The 16,198-nt window shown below is 46.9% G+C and overlaps 1 protein-coding gene across 2 annotated transcripts in view; it reads left to right on the top strand.

Moving 5' to 3' along the window:
- The window catches only part of CAMSAP1 (calmodulin regulated spectrin associated protein 1), a 491,735-nt gene that overhangs the window by 262,285 nt on the left and 213,252 nt on the right, over positions 1–16,198 (top strand). For both annotated transcript variants that reach the window (XM_078641882.1, XM_078641883.1), the window contains 2 exons: positions 13,815–13,954; positions 14,040–14,136. In XM_078641882.1, coding sequence (XP_078498008.1) covers positions 13,815–13,954; positions 14,040–14,136 — 237 coding nt within the window. The remainder of the gene's footprint in view (positions 1–13,814; positions 13,955–14,039; positions 14,137–16,198) is intronic.

Raw genomic sequence — 16,198 nt, 5'->3', positions numbered from 1 at the left:
AGTTGTACAAAATTTGTGTTCCTGAAAATCTTGCAGACACACAGTAACAGTTTAGCAGATAGCATCTTATTGTTACTACAGTACAGGCATATTCTGATAGAGACTTCTAGCTGCAGATTCCTTACCTTAAAATAATCCTCATACTGAATCTGGAAAGTGATGTGCATGGTGCCTATATAGGAACTAACCCAGCTCACTGACGTAAGTTCTTTCTTCTGCACCAATCAGCACAGATCTGCAGAAAAGCTACCCACAGTGTTTTTTGACTGACCCTTTTTTGACTTTTTTGTCGAGATTTTTTTTTAGACTTTCCTGTTGCATAAGGATGTCAAGTAGGAAATCTGGTTTCAAGCATTGTGGTACCTGTCACCAACAGATTTTGGCGACAGACCTACATTTGGTGTGCCTCTGGTGCTTGAAGCTCGACCACAACACCAAGACCTGCATCGACTGCTATGCTTTGCACTCCAAGGCCTTGAGGGAGCATTGCCTCAAGCTCCTTGTCAATCAAGATCTCAGTCGAGAGGAAGGTCATCAGATCGATTGCGGAGCCATAAGTGTTCGTCGTCGTCGTAGTAGAGGTCGTCTGGGAAATTGGGTAAGTCCCACTGGCACAAGAAGTCGAAGAGATCTTTGACTTCACCACGTCCATCGAAGTCATCGATCTGATCAGACATCTAGCCGCAAATTCCTCACTTTAGAATCTTCCCCAGGCATGAGACTGGATTTGGATTTTTTTCCCCCCCATAGCACGTCTGCGCCACTCTATTTATATCGATGCTGTCTATCTGATGTCATGTCGACTGAGTCCATATAACTACTTCGCCGACGTCAGTTTTTTTCTTTTTCGTGCTTGTAAGTCGGAACCCGAGCAGTTAGAGGGCTGTCTTTTGGCCCATCTTGATGTTTAGCTGAGGGTAGAGTGCGCTTTTTGCGATGTCTTTTGGGTTTAAACCTTTGGATCTTGTTACAGAGAGATGTCTATCACAGATTCTCATACCATCTGTTTGTGGTGCCTTGGAGAACACTGTGGTTCCAAGGAGTATGGTCCTTGTCAGCGTCTTCGGCTGAAGGCATTGAGAGTGAGTGGTATGAAACTTCTGGCGGCATAGTTATTTGAGGCACTGTGGCGTCAGTCCTTACCAAAGTCCAGAGCCCAGTCGAGGGGCCGCCGCCGACATTGAGGAATGCTCCGAAGTGCAAATGGTCGGGTACGTAAGTTAGTCTCCGCCGTCTACCAACTAGGTCCACCCGTGCCACCCAAATGCAGGAATACTATTTTTTCCTGCATATGTTTTTGTTTGGCCTCTGGCTCCATCTTGTGCGCTTTCTGGCTCCCAAGAGGTAGGAGTTACCCTGACTGGATCCTTACTGGTGCGGTTCGGCCTCTGACAGTTGGGCCCTCTGATTCCGTTATTGAATTTGACCCAGTGCCTGTGCACAGCCCTACTGGGTTTACACTTTCGGCGTCGGGTCAGCCAATGACTTCGGCGACGCTGACACTGCGCCGGATGCGGCACCGATGGAGCTGTCTGCTTAGGGCAACTCTCCATCTGGCTTGATTCAAACTGTTCTGCTTTTCCTAAGGGAATACACCGTTTGGCAGGTGAAAGGGAGAATATAGGGGTCAAAGCCCTTTGACCGATACTGTACAGCCTCTTTTGGAGGAAAATTGGCTGACTGAACTGGGGAGGTTAGTGGACTAAAGTGCTCTCTAGTTTCAGGTGTATTTTCGCCACCTGGCATGGCAACAGAGGAGAGTTCTTTTTATGCTGCAGTATTGAGGAGGACAGCGGGAGTATTAGGTTGTGCTTCCCTCGGGGGAATTATCCACAGACCCTTTGGTGGAAGTTCTTCACCAAGGTGAGAAAGGGTGGGGCCTTCACTCCCTTATAACGAGTTTCTACTTGACCTTTTATTAAGAGTTTGGGCGAAATGGGTTACGGGAGCTCCAGTTGACTGGACTGTGGCCTATTGGTATCGACCCGCCCATAGTGACCCAGTTTGTCTCTTACAACATCCTACTACAAAAAAGCTGGTGGATCAGGCTGCTTTGGCTTCTCTGGACCCTAGTGTCCTTCCCATGGTTCCACAAAATAGTGCCCAGAAGGCTAGAAATTTTTGGGAGGAATATATTCTCTTCCGTTAGTTCGACATTGAGGTCCTTAAACATGGCATGTGTTTTAGGCAAATTTTCTCATGCTTTATGGGTCTCTGTGGGGCATCGGCTGCCTTCTCTTTCAGAGAAAAACCGGAGTGAACTCCTGCAGGTGGTACAAGATGAAAGGAAAGCAGCAAAAGCAATCATCGAATTTGTTATTGACACTACCGATTCTGTAGGTAAAGCTTATGGCTCAGTCAGTTGTACGGCATAACCCTGCATCGTTCTGGGATTTTGGAGCCTGTAAAGGATACCCCGAAAAATGTGCCATTTGATTGTGTACATTTATTAGGTGAACATGTTGATTCAGCTTTACGGCGATTCAGAGCTGGTCGGTCTGATAAAGCCACCTAGACATGTCCTTGAATGTTCTGGTTGAATTCTTTCTTTTTGACCTGTTCTGCTAGAGGTGTTCATAAGTGGCTGTGTTTTAATATGTATAATATATGGGGGCAACCAGTGTGGTGTTTCTGCTTGAAGCCGAGGTTTATGGTTGTTTAGATAACCTTGTGGTTCTTTACATATGTTTTTCATGACCCTTACAGTCAGTCGGGATGATAGGAAAATTATGGAGCAGCTATTCTGCAGAATTCTTTTCAGCGAAATCTTATCCGCTATAGTGGCTATCTTTCTGTCTTTTATTATTAACTGCTTGGTGAAGAAGTTGTGACTTCTCCTTCAGCGCTTGCTGTCAGTGACACTTTTGCAGCTGTTTTTGTTTTTTGAATTGAGGCCTGGGTTACAGGTCTTGCCCTTTTCTCTACTCTGAAGAGCTCAAGTTCAAGAGTTGATACCTGCATCATATGTGCCATACTCTGTGGAGTATATTTTCTATGCTGTGGTGAGCATTTCTAAATATATATGTGTTGAGCTGAGATTTCTCAGCTTGTGCACTGTTAATCTCACATTTGGCTTTTCAGAGTTCTACCCTCTGTGTCGGGTTATTTCTCTGACGTACGGTATCATACATTTCTAAAGTTTGGTACCCCATAGTTAGGTAGTTTTGAAATTTGTACCCCATGGGAGTGTTGGTGTATATGGACTGCCTTTTGAGGTTTATGTGCTTTGACCCTCTTATTAGTTTTGGTTAATATGATAGTGTCTCAATCTTTTTTTATGGTATTTGTGTGACCATATGCATCATTCACAGAAAGTAGCTGGTAGCCTACACAATTCAATCAATCAATGTACTTGTAAAGAGCGCTACTTACCCGCGAGGGTCCCAAGGCGCTGAAGGGAGGGGGGAGTGTGCTGCTACAGCTCGAAGAGCCAGGTCTTGAGGAGTCTTCTGAAGGCGAGTAGGTCTTGGGTCTGCTGTATGTGGCTGGGGAGGGTGTTACAGGTCTTGGCGGCGAGGTAGGAGAAGGATCTGCCGCTGGAGGTCGTTCGTTGGATGCGGGGGACAGCGGCGAGGGCGAGGCTGGCGGAGCAAAGCTGGCGGGTGGGGGTGTGGAAGCTGAGTCTGCTGTTCAGGTAGGCTGGTCCGGTATTGTGAAGTGCTTTGTGTGCGTGGGTGAGGAGCTTGAAGGGGATCCTCTTGTCGACGGGAAGCCAGTGTAGGTTTCTCAGGTGGGGGGTGATGTGGCTGCGGCGGGGGATGTTGACGATTAGTCGGGCGGAGGCGTTTTGGATGCGTTGTAGTCGTAGATGTTTGACTTGGATTCCTGCGTAGAGTGCATTTCTGTAGTCCAGTCTGCTGCTGACGAGGGCCTGTGTCACCGTTCTTCTTGTATCGGTCGGGATCCACTTGTAGATTCTGCGGAGCATGTGGAGAGTGTTGTAGCTTGAGGAGGAGACGGCGTTGACCTGCTTTGACATGGAGAGGGAGGAGTAGAGGATGAATCTTAGATTGCGTGCGTGGTCGGTGGGTGTTGGTGCTGTTCCCAGTGTGGTCGGCCACCAGGAGTCGTTCCAGGCTGAGGGGGTGGATTCGAGGATGAGGACCTCAGTCTTGTCCGAGTTCAGCTTCAGACGGCTGCTCCTCATCCAGTCGGCGACTGCCTTCATTCCTTCGTGGAGGTTGGTTTTGGCCATGTGTGGGTCCTTGGTGAGGGAGAAGATGAGCTGGGTGTCGTCGGCATAGGAGATGATGTTGATGTCGTGATGGCGGGCCACTAGTGCGTGGGGGGCCATGAAGACGTTGAAGAGTGTCGGGCTGAGGGATGAGCCCTGGGGGACGCCGCAGATGATGTTGGTGGCTTCGGATCGGAAGAGTGGGAGGCGGACGCTCTGGGTTCTGCCGGTGAAGAAGGACGAGGTCAAGTCAAGGGCCTTCTCTTGGATTCCAGCTTCTAGGAGGCGTGTCTTTAGAGTGCGATGGCAGACTGCGTCGAAGGCGGCTGACAGGTCCAGGAGGATGAGGGCTGATGTTTCGCCGTTGTCTAGTTGACGCCTGATGTCGGCTGTGGCGGCGCTGAGGGCAGTCTCAGTGCTGTGGTTTCGTCTGAATCCGGACTGGGACGGGTCCAGGATGTTGTCCTCCAAGTAGCGAGTCAATTGCATGTTGATGATTTTCTCGATGACTTTGGCCGGGAATGGGAGCAAGGAGAAGGGCCGGAAGTTCTTGAGTTCCTTGGGGTCTGCTTTGGGCTTCTTGAGGAGGGCGTTGATTTCGGTGTGTTTCCAGCTTTTCGGGAATGTCGCTGTTTAGAAGGAGATGTTGATGACCTTCCGTAGTTGGGGTGCGATGGCTGTGTCTGCTTTGTTGAATATGTGGTGTGGGCATGGGTCACACGGAGATCCTGAGTGGATGGAGTTCATGATCTTGCGTGTCTCGTTGACGTTGGACCAGGAGGTCAGGCAGTTGGCGCTGGTGGTGTTCACAGGGGAGGGGAAGTCTGGCGTAGTCGGGGCGGTCGTGGTGTTGAATCTGTCATGGATGTCAGCGATCTTGCGGTGGAAGAAGATGGCCAGTGAGTCGCACAGTTCTTCTGTGGGTGGGATGTCGTTGGCGTTGGTGCTGGGGTTGTAGAGTTCCTTTACAATGCTGAAGAGCTCTTTGCCGTTGTGTGCGTTGTTATTCAAGTGGTCTTTGAAGGAGGATCTCTTGGCTAATCTGATGAGGTGGTGATGTCTGCGGGTAGCGTCCTTGTGGGCTGCGTGGTTGTCTGGTGTGCGTTCGTGGAGCCATGTATTCTCCAGTTTTCGGCATGCGCGTTTGGAGGCCTGGAGCTTGTTGGTGAACCATGTGGCTCTGGTGTGGCTGTTGGAGGATTTCTTGAGCGGGGCGAGGGTGTAGGCGCAGTTGTCGAACCACTATCTGAGGTTGAGGGCTGTGGCGTCAGAGTTGGTGGGGTCGATGGGTGGGTTCTTGGTCAGGGAGGTGAGTAGCTGGTCTTCGGTGACTTTGCTCCAGCAGCAGTGAGGCAGCTGTTGGGTGCGATGGTGCGTGGTTGGTTTCTTGAATGTGAAGTGGTCGGTCCAGTGGAGTTCGGTGGTGTGATTGAAGGCAACGTGGGAGCCTGTGGAGAAGATGGGGTCAAGCGTGTGGCCGATGGCGCGGGTGGGTGTGGTGACGAGTTGTCTGAGGCCGAGGTTTATTTGGCTATGGCTTTGTCTGTTCCCCTGGTTCTTGCCTTGCATTTAGGCATTAGATGATGTTACTTATGATTGATGGTAAAAGTTTTCTACTTTTGCTAGATTTGGAACATAATTAACCAAAAGTTTATCATGTGAGCTTTAAGACTCTATATGTTTTGCTCTTCAGGTTCTGTGTTGTAGCCATTGCTGTTGATTGCCTCTTCTGCCCCTTCGTGTAGGCATTGTTGGTTTGTACATGTTCCTTGAGCATGTTTGTTTTTCTGGGACTATGTCATGCTATTCTTGGTCTCCAGGCAGGCTTAGTCTCTCAGGCGATTCTATTCCTTCTTGTATGAGGGATACTTAATGTTTTTTATGCTTTTTGGGTTGTTTTTACGCTGTTATTACTAAAGATTTTCTTCTTTTCTGAAGGACAGTCCCTTATAATGATATACCTTTTCTTGTCTATGAAGATGTTCATGCATGTTGAGCCTTAAGGGAGAGAGGCGTTGTCCTCAAGGCTTCTACCATTTGTAGAAGACTTTTATTACTATCATACAGGATCGTTGCTTCTCTAGGGGACAACTCTTTAAATTATTCAACTGTCTCTAGTTGTTGGTGATTGCGTTCACACTTTGTGAAGTGTGGTCCCTAGATGACATGTACAAATTGGGTTTATTTTATGGCTCGTTGGATTCTTCTATTATGACATCTTTTAAAGTTTTAGGTTTTATTGTGAGGAACTTTTTTTAGATTATCTGTAGATGGGTCTCTAATCATAAAAGTAAGGTCACGTACTAACCTCTGTTTTCGCTAGGTTATCGAGGTTTCTTTTCCATGCATAACATCTGATTCAACTTTATTCTACCATTCCTCTACGGTGGTGTCTCTGGTAACTTGCATTACTCTGACAGGTTGGAGGGCTGTTGCTTTCCTAAGTGGTATAATCCCACTATAGTTCCATACTGTTAGGTCAATATTGTCGGCAGATTATTTGGCATTATTTTTCTTTGTTAAAATATGGTTTTTCTTTTGTTGATAAATAGGAGTCAATCATTTTGCTCCTATGTAACTATATGAGATATGCTAGAAGTATTTGTATTCTCTAGTTAATTTTCGTATGGAAAGACTGCTTCCATGCCAATAGTTGCTACTGTTGTCTTAGATTTCTTTTTGATAAGACCATTCATTATGTGTTCTCCCCTGGAGGTGGGTTTTTCTCTGTGTAATTTACAGGTAAGTCCTGGCTATGGACTTTATATGGCATAAGGGTATTGCTCATTGTCATGGCCTGCTGCTCTATGTGCTGTGCCTAAAGTTCAAAAGTGCGGTGTTCGGGCCACAACATAAGACCAAAGGGTTTATTTTCATGGGGTAATTAGGTGACATTGTCTTATTATGTGGCTCAATTTGAGTTTCGACCGGCACACGGTACAGAGTCGGCTTTGGTGACTGTTCTCGATGACCTTCGGACGCGTGCCGACCAGGGCCAAGCAGCCTTTCTAGTGCTCCTGGACATGTCGGCAGCGTTCGACACGGTCAACCACGCAATCCTGATCGGGAGATTGAGAGAGGCTGGGGTGTCGGGCTTGGCCCTTGAATGGCTGGTGTCATATCTCGATTAAAGGCACCAGGTAGTTGCTCTGCCACCCTTTCAATCGAACATCAAGAGGGTTGGGCAAGGAGTACCTCAGGGCTCAGCCATTAGCCCTATCCTCTTTAATTTATATCTGCGTCCCCTGATCAGGTTGATCAAGTCGTTTGGTATAGCAGTCACCAATTACGCCGATGATACCCAACTTATCTTCTCGTTTGAGGGTAAGGGAGGGGTATCGCAGGAGGTTTTCCATCGGTGCATGAGTACCACGGCAGAATGGTTGGGGAGTAACTCCCTCCAATTTAACAGCTTAAAAACGGAGGTATTACACTGCTCCATGGACAGGATCCCCAGACCCTTACCACAGGGTTTCTGGCCTCCCGATTTCCAAGGCACTAGTCTGCCTGCTGACTCGGTTCGGAACCTGGGGGTCATGTTCAGCTCTGACCTACAGCTGGACGTCACAGTAAACAAAACGGTAGCTACATGTATGGCGCTACTTGGCTCTTTGAGAAGGATCCTACCCTTGCTCCCGACTCAGGCAAGACCAGAAGTAGTGCGGAGCATAATATTAAGTCGTCTCGACTATTGCAACGCATTGCTGCTGGGGGCTCCTGTTACTGTATTAGGAAAACTCCAACGCATACAGAATCTTGCTGCCAAATTGGCACCGTCGCGACGACGCTCGGATTCTTCTACCATGGCACTCAGGGACCTCCATTGGCTCCCCATTTTTCAACGGGTGAATTTTAAAGCTCTTTGCCTGGTCTTTAGAGCGTTACACAATCAAGGCCCGGCCCCGTTGCAAGATCTTTTTTCTTGGTATCTGCCATCAAGAACACTCCGGTCAGCCTCGGCTCACCTGGTGGTAGTACCTAAGTTCAAAAGATCCCGGATGGGTGGACGGTCCTTTAGGATCACCGCAGCACGGCTGTGGAATACTTTGCCGATAGGTCTGAGAGGCCTGGAAGATTTTGCCATCTTCAAAAAAGCGTTAAAAACTCATCTTTTCCCCAGAGCAATATAAACAAGAGCGGTAGCTGGACAAAATCATGTGCTGTGTCATCATAGTCTAAGCGCCAGGATGCCCGTTGGGTGACAGTGTTAGCGCTATACAAGAATGCCTAATAAATAAATAAATTATCAGAGGTAAAGTTATCCCCATGCTTTTAATGTTTTTATAACTTTTTTTTACTGTGGTTCTGTCCACAGTGATTGGGGGGGTGAGACTGCATGGTTTGAATCCTGTTAGCGGTGCGAATAGTTTTATACTCATATTATTTGTTGGCTTCTGACAGATTTGTCATACTAACATGGGTATTTTACTCCCATGGTTTAAATATCTTGTGATTTTACTTACCTGTGGTTCTTTCCGGAGTTTTTATGTGGTAGAGTATGTTATTGCTCACCTTTTACTCTTGTTCAAGACTGGATTTGCTATAGTAAGTCTTTCCATGGTTTCAGTTCGCAGACCCCCCTCTGGAGATGGTAGGGCTTTGGCATTTGATTCTAGAGTAAGGAATCTCTGGCTTGATGTCTTTATCAGATCAACAAGTTACTTGCCTTTGAATACACATTGTCTGCTAGAGACAGTATCTAGCCACAGATTCCTTAACTACACTCCCGTCCTCCCCTCTCTGCGAACTGCGTCTTCTTTTGTCTCAAAGATTTCATTATGGTCCTTCACATCATGATTCCAGTGATTATTTAACACAATTGTGTCTTTTATTTTAGCACGCTGTTTCAATAGGCAGTTTCTATATGTGGCTTCATGTTTTGAGCTCGGAAAATAGTCCTGCAAGAAATTGACATTGGCGCTGGAGTTATTAGGACTCTGTCGATACGAGTCGTGCAGTGCTCTCTACATACATGTGGACGTGCTATGGGAAAAATTTCCAGATCCAGTCTTGCGCCTTGGGGAAATTATAAATTAAGGAAAATTCGGATTGATTCCGTCTCTACCAGATAATGTGTTACCGAAGGTGAGTTACTTGCTTGACGAGACACAACGTCTGCATTTGAGGCCTAGCTTTGTGTTGGGACCTAGGCCGTCTCCGTGCCTCCCTGAGTTTCTGAGAGCTGGAGCAACCATTGCCCAGTTATGTGAATTTTATGAGTCCATGCCCCTCATATTTGAGAGGCCCATCCCTGCTGGAGTGCATTCATGCCCTGCGGGCTCTGAAGCAGCCCTACTGGTCTTCCGCCGGTGGGTTTGCCCCTGGTGCCAGTCAGGCCCCTTGGATCCGTTGATGGAACCAGAGCTGTGCCTGTCGAACCACCTCAACCTTGCTCGGCGGCTGCTCCTGTGCCACTGCCGACTCCCAACAGCGCGGTCAGCACAGACTCCGGCATGAAGGCGGACTTGCATTGTCTTACGCCTGTGCAGATGAGCGGCAAACTTCCCATGATGGAGCTAATGCCTTATTTATATGACTACTTTTACTATTCTCCACTGGGTATGGGCTCCCAAGCAGCAAGGCCAAACCCTGCCTAATATGTATCACAAAAAAGGTGCCAGCGCTGCTGATCCTAATTCATAAATTATTTATCTTACTCACACACGAATAGAACACTATGTGAGGAGGATTTGATCTTTTGATTCAATCTGTTTAAATTTGCATTTTATTTTAGACAAAACATTTCAAAAAGAAATCACAAAAAACAATACATTTACTAATTCTTGTTGCTCCTCCCTTCCGAGCTCATTCATACACCCTATCACTAAAGATCTTTTTCAAACGGACTTCACACACATTCATCCTCCTAACACACTAGTAACAATTATTTTATACAATTCATGCAAAAAAAAAAAAAAGAATCACATTAGAAAACATAAAAACATTGTGATGGAAATATCGTTGAGTTTTCTTATGGTTTTGCCATATGATTTTGTCATATTGAAAACCATAACAAAACTCAACGATATTTCCATCACAATGTTTTTGTTTTCTAATGTGATTCTTTTTTTTTTTTTTGCATAAATTGTATAAAATAATTGTTACTAGTGTGTTAGGAGGATGAATGTGTGTGAAGTCTGTTTGAAAAAGATCTTTAGTGATAGGGTGTATGAATGAGCTCGGAAGGGAGGAGCAACAAGAATTAGTAAATGTTTTGGGTTTTGTGATTTCTTTTTTTAAATGTTTTGTCTAAATATTTATATGAAAAAAAAAAACGAAATGAAAAACGTAACTTTAAAATAAAATGCAAATTTAAACAGATTGAATCAAAATATCAAATCCTTCTCACATAGTGTTCTATTCGTGTGTGAGTAAGATAAATTATTTATTATTTATATGACTGGCCTGGTTTGGGAGATGAATGGGAAGGGTCTGCTGACCCTTATGGATATCTGTTAGAAGATCCCAAGGCCCATGCTATGAGGAGCTGGTGGTTGCCAATGGACTGGACGCCTCCCCAGACACTGGCCTGATCTTTCCCCCTACCGTGGCTATGGTGAAGGGTGCCTCATTTGCAGTGGTGGTGCGGAGCGCCCCGAAGTCCTAGACCTCCGCACTTCCTCAGTGACAGGGCATACGTCTTGACAGAGGTGCTTCAGTTGGGACCACCCCCACAGAATCATTTCTCCCATTTAATGAAGCCCCTACCTATGTCCTACTCTATGCCTGGTCCAAGCCCTGCCCAGGGGCTCCTTTGCATAAAACAATCACCCGCCTCCATTGCCCCGGCCCAGGGGAGCCTAGTTTCCTCACTCAGCACACACCCCGGAGAGCTTGATGGTCCAGGTCTCCACCTCCAAAGTTAACCCTGGCATATGCCCTAAAACTCCACCAGACAGGGAATCCAAAAGGTGGGATACTTTTGGGAAGAGGATGTTCTGTTCTGCCTGCCTGGCACTGTTGTCGGTAAACACTGCGTGCCTCCTGGGCCGATACTCCCACACCATCTGGAACTCGGTTGCGCAAATGCTGCCCTTGGTCTTTGAGGAGGCCTGAGCCATTCTCCCTAAAGCAATTGCTGATGGTAGGGATGCAGCCAAATTCACCATCCGAAGGGGACTGAATCTGACCGACTATCTCGAGAAAGTGATTTCATCATCGTTGGCTCTTAGGCCTGGCTGAAAACCTCTGGCTTTTCGGGGAATTCTTAGACCTCGCTCATGTACATGCCCTTTGATGGCTATCGGTTGTTTGGAGAGAACGGTGACTCATCGTTCAAGATTTTCCTGGCCAAGGATGCTGTTCCCACAGGCTACGTGAGACAGGAGCCAGAGATCATGCCAATCCACCACCACCCGGCCCTTGCAACCTCCAAACCCCTTTAGTGTATCCTCCGAAAATCTTGGGCATCAAGTGAGGGCCAGGATACTCCTTCACTTGCACCAATAGAGGTCAATTACATCACACTGTTGGATTATGCAGCTCATCCAAAGGGGCTACTTCCTCACCTTTGTGAACCTCCCCTACCACCTACTTAAGACAAGCTGACAAACTAACACCTCTCCTTACTCTGGCAGGAGGTGTTATCGCTCTTGTCCAAGGGAGCTATTGAGAAGGTGCCGGCATCAGAAGTAGGTTGTGGTTGCTGTTCCCGCAATTTTCCGGTGCCCAAGGAAAGATGTCCATTTTCTCCTGCCCAGAGTTCTGGAGAAACCCAGGAACGACCAGGACCAAGTCATCCTTGTGGCTTGAGATTGGGCACTTAGTCTGGTATTCCGAGATGTTGAGCATGAGCACTGGTCCTCAGATCAGGCTGCCTCTTCTGAAGGATCTTTTGTCGCAGCAACAGGGCAGGGCGCAGCGCCAGGACACCCCAGGGTAACCATACGCTTTATCAGCTCCATTAACATAACAGGGTTCTGGACCCGAACTGGAACATACTTTGCCTTTGTGTGGAGATTGAGTGGCAGCAGTTGACCACATTTGACTTCCCATCCAAATTCTGCAATTTTATCTTGGTAGCAAGGCATCCATCCATCCATCCATCCATCCATCCATCAAGATGGTATACGCCTACCATTGGAGCAAGTTGGTGGCCTGGTGTACAATTAAGCACGTTGATCCCCTATCTGCACTCCTTTCCCTGGTTCTTTTGTTTATTCTTACCTTAGCGCAGCATGCTCTGCCTTGGGCACATTGAAAGGTTACTGTCTGCTCTATGCATATTTCTGTGGTTGCCAGACCAGCATCCCTTTTCAAATCCCCTATTGTAAATGGGTTTCTCAAAAGTCTTCAGCATATGTTTCCACCAGCTCCTTTCATTATGCCACAGTGGGACTTCAACTTAGTCCTCACATTGTTGATGTGTGCTCCCTTACAACTGTTAGCCAACTGTCCTATCAGGCTCCTTACCATAATAACAGCTTTTTCTGGTGGCGATAACATCTGCCTGGAGGGTTAGTGAACTCCATACCTTACCATCTGCCCAGACAATCTGGTTCTTCAGACTAGAGCATCCTTCCTACCGAACGTGGTAACTCTTTCATGTAGGCCAGTCCATTACCCTGCCTACCTTTTAACGATTCACGTCACGTGTCTAAAGATGTGGAGAGACTCCATCGCCTGGACCCAAAAAAAGCATTTTTAGTTCTACCTTGACCGCATAAGAGATTTCCAAGTGAATGATGAACTCTTTGTCGGGTAAGTCTGAGCCAAAAAATGAAGGTTGGTACAGAAACGGAACATCTCACAATGGATAGTGCTCTGCATCAAAATCTGCTGCCACCAGAGCCAAGGCTGTGACCACTGCATTAGTCCAGGCTATCGGTCAGGCAGCAATGTGGGTGTGGGGTACTGCTCCCCCAAAAATTCCGACTGGATGCCTGGGTATTATTCTAAAGTAAGGAATTATTCTAAAGTAAGAGTCTCTACGAGAAACGTTGCTACCGAAGGGAAGTAACTTTTTCAATTATGCAGCGTCATTGCACTACTTAAAAATGCTCTAACCATGTGACTGATGTTAGCACAGAGTAAGCGAGATTCAGTCCAGCATTGGTTGTAAAACATGGCCTTATGAGACTTCCAGTTTGATAGCTCTGTGGTTCCATTTTGGAGCATACAGGGCATGAAGACCAGCAGCAAGGTTGGCTAAGGAGTGACTTGGCAGGAAAGACATGGTTCCTTTAACGAGTAGGCAGAGCTGTAGCTAATCCCATTTTTCATTGCCTGGACGTGCTGACTCGTTAACACTACAACAAAGAAGTATTTGTCTCTCCTGGCAAAGCGTTTTCCAAACACATGCATCCAGCATCTTTCGTCAGTGAAATTGTCCTGTTGCTGATGCGATTTGTATCATGTGCAAATAAAATGTATAATGTGGTCTTGATGACTTTGCTGGTAATACGATCTGAAATCGGACTTTATAGCACTGAGTGGTGCAGAGGAGTGTGGGGGGCTGCTGCAAATAGAGGAAGAGCTTCAAGTCACACCTAAGAGTATCTATAATGAGACCAGTGAAACCAAACATTCTGCTTTTTTCAGGATTCAGGATGATCATTATATTCTGGCATGTTGTTCTGTAGCTCACGATTCACTTTTATTTTTAGATGATAAAAGCATCTTGTTTTTTTCCTCCCCCTAGATATATGCTTGAAAGAAGTAACCTCAATTGCCGACAGCTTATATAACATTCAGCTTCTGAGGGAATTCTCAAATGAATACCTAAACAAATGTTTTTATCTCACATTGGAAGATATGCTGTATTCTCCCATGGTGTTGAAGGTAAGGTATATTATTACATACTTTATATCAAGTAAAGGGTATGGATGAAAAAACTCAGACTAAACTTTTCCAATTAATTTTTCAGCCCAATGTTATGGTCTTTATTGCTGAACTGTTCTGGTGGTTTGAAATCGTTAAACCTGACTTCGTACAACCCAGGGACATTCAGGAGCTGAAAGATGGTAATCCTCCAAATTCATTAGTGATATAGTGCATGTTACACTTTTTTCTGAGTTTATTAGTAAGCAGAGTATTAGTGTGATTATCGTTCTGCAGTTTTGCTCGGCTTGCTGTTTGATGGATGTGATTAATAATATTGGTTAAATGGGACCCTGCTTCTGGGACTCAGTCACATGTATTTCTTTTTCGAGCCCTACTCAGTCTTGACAGCCTGCGAATTTATGTTTCACCGGCGATGTCCTGGCTCATTCCTATTTTCAATGTGTGGGATACTCTGCACCCAGTAGCAAGGCTGGGAACTGTTTTAAAAAGTCTAATCTAACTGCCTTGCATTCTGGCCATATGTCATACATATTGTATCTCTTCCTATTTATGTGTATGTGCATCTTCACTAGTTCCTTTTTTTAATGAACAGTATGAATGGAAACCTGCCCCTTGCACTACACAGATTATTGCGTGGGCCAGCCTTCGCTTATTGGATATTTTCATATATATATATATATATATATCATTTGTTTTAACATTCTTCTTGCATTTTGCTATTATCTTTCTTCAGGTTGGGTAGCTAAAGTATCTGAAAGAAAGTTATAGATTCCTTACCTTAGAATTACCCCTAGGCGTCAGACTGGACCTGGAAAGTTTTTTGGTCAGCAGTACCGCTGCACGTCGGAAGGTGGGGTCGATCGGCTCCGCGTTTGTCGTTGGTGTTGTGTCGCCGGGATGACGTTGCGGCAGCTACTTAAACGCCACCCTCGCACGCTGACATACATTTTTTCTTTTTCCATGCCAGCCAGAGCAGATCCGGAGAGAGCGGTACCTCCAGTCAGTTTTTCACTGAACTTTTTGAGCGACTTTTGTCGACGTCTTTTTGAGTCTATGACCCCTGATGCACATAAGGATGCCCTGCTTTAAGGCTTGCGGATACTGTTCCCAACTGATAGTCTGTTTCAGATCTGCACCACGTGTGCCTCTTTTGCCTGGAGCGCAACCACGACCCCAAGTCGTGCTCCGACTGCCGCTCCATGGCGCCTTAGGCTTTGCGGGAGTGGTCCCGAAAGCTACTCGAGCTTCGGCAGTCGACTGCGCGCCGTTCGAGGTCTTGGTCGCGAGGGAGGTCAAGTGCCCGGTCGCAAAGCCATCACCATTCTTCCAAGTCTTTCAAGTCTTTGCACTCGGGGTCTGGTAAGTCGAAGAAGCATAGTCACTCTTCGACTTCGCCCAGTCGGTCTGTGGACGCGATAAGGAATGCGGGCGGTGCCCCTCCCGCTGCTCCGCGTGTGGAGCCTGAAGAGTCGACTCTGAGCTTCCCTCCTTTCACTGCCCAACTTCGAAAGTTTTATGAGGCGCTGCACGCCATCTTTGGGCAGCCCGAACCCCCCACCATGCCTCAGGGCCCGGCGGACTCAGTTGAAGGATCCTAGGACTTCGCCGCCGCAGGCCCCCTTTGGATCCAGGCCTGGATCCGGATCGGCGGCGGTTGACCTTTTATATGCCTCCACCAGCGCCGCTTCCTCCAGCAACGATACCGTATTCGACGCCGGTCAGCCCCCTGGCCGGCGTCAACCCCAGCCTCCATCCTGATGTGGACCTGGAGCCGGACGGGCGCCAAGAGGGGTTTTTGTGCACCTGTTCACTCCTGGGGTCCCTTTTAGACCAGATTGGCAGCCAGAGGTTGAAGAGGAGGACTGGGAGGTGTCAGGTGACCCGCTGACTGACCAGTTGGACAGTAAACAGGACTGGAGAGAGGATCAGGGAGGAGCAGTAGCCATCATTCTCCTCGACTTAAGTGCTGCGTTCGACACCTTCTGAACCGGCTTGGGAGTGTAGGAGTATCGGGAGAAGCAATAGCATCGATCCAATCGTACATCAGTGTTAGAACTTCAAGTTTTTTCAGGAGAATCCACCTCCAGGTGTCGACCTCTTAGGTATGGAGTTCTTCAGGGATCATCCAGGAGTCCTATCTTATTCAACTTATTTATGAGGCCACTGGCGGATACTGTCCTCCCATTTGGTATACAAATTTATACCTATGCTGATGACACCCAGCTAGTGGTCTCTCTAAGA

This window comes from Lissotriton helveticus, chromosome 5_1 (assembly GCF_964261635.1).
Source record: "Lissotriton helveticus chromosome 5_1, aLisHel1.1, whole genome shotgun sequence".
Lineage (NCBI taxonomy): Eukaryota > Metazoa > Chordata > Amphibia > Caudata > Salamandridae > Lissotriton > Lissotriton helveticus.
The sequence above is the reverse complement of the archived record's forward strand: the minus strand, read 5'-3'. Positions and strand labels throughout refer to the sequence as shown.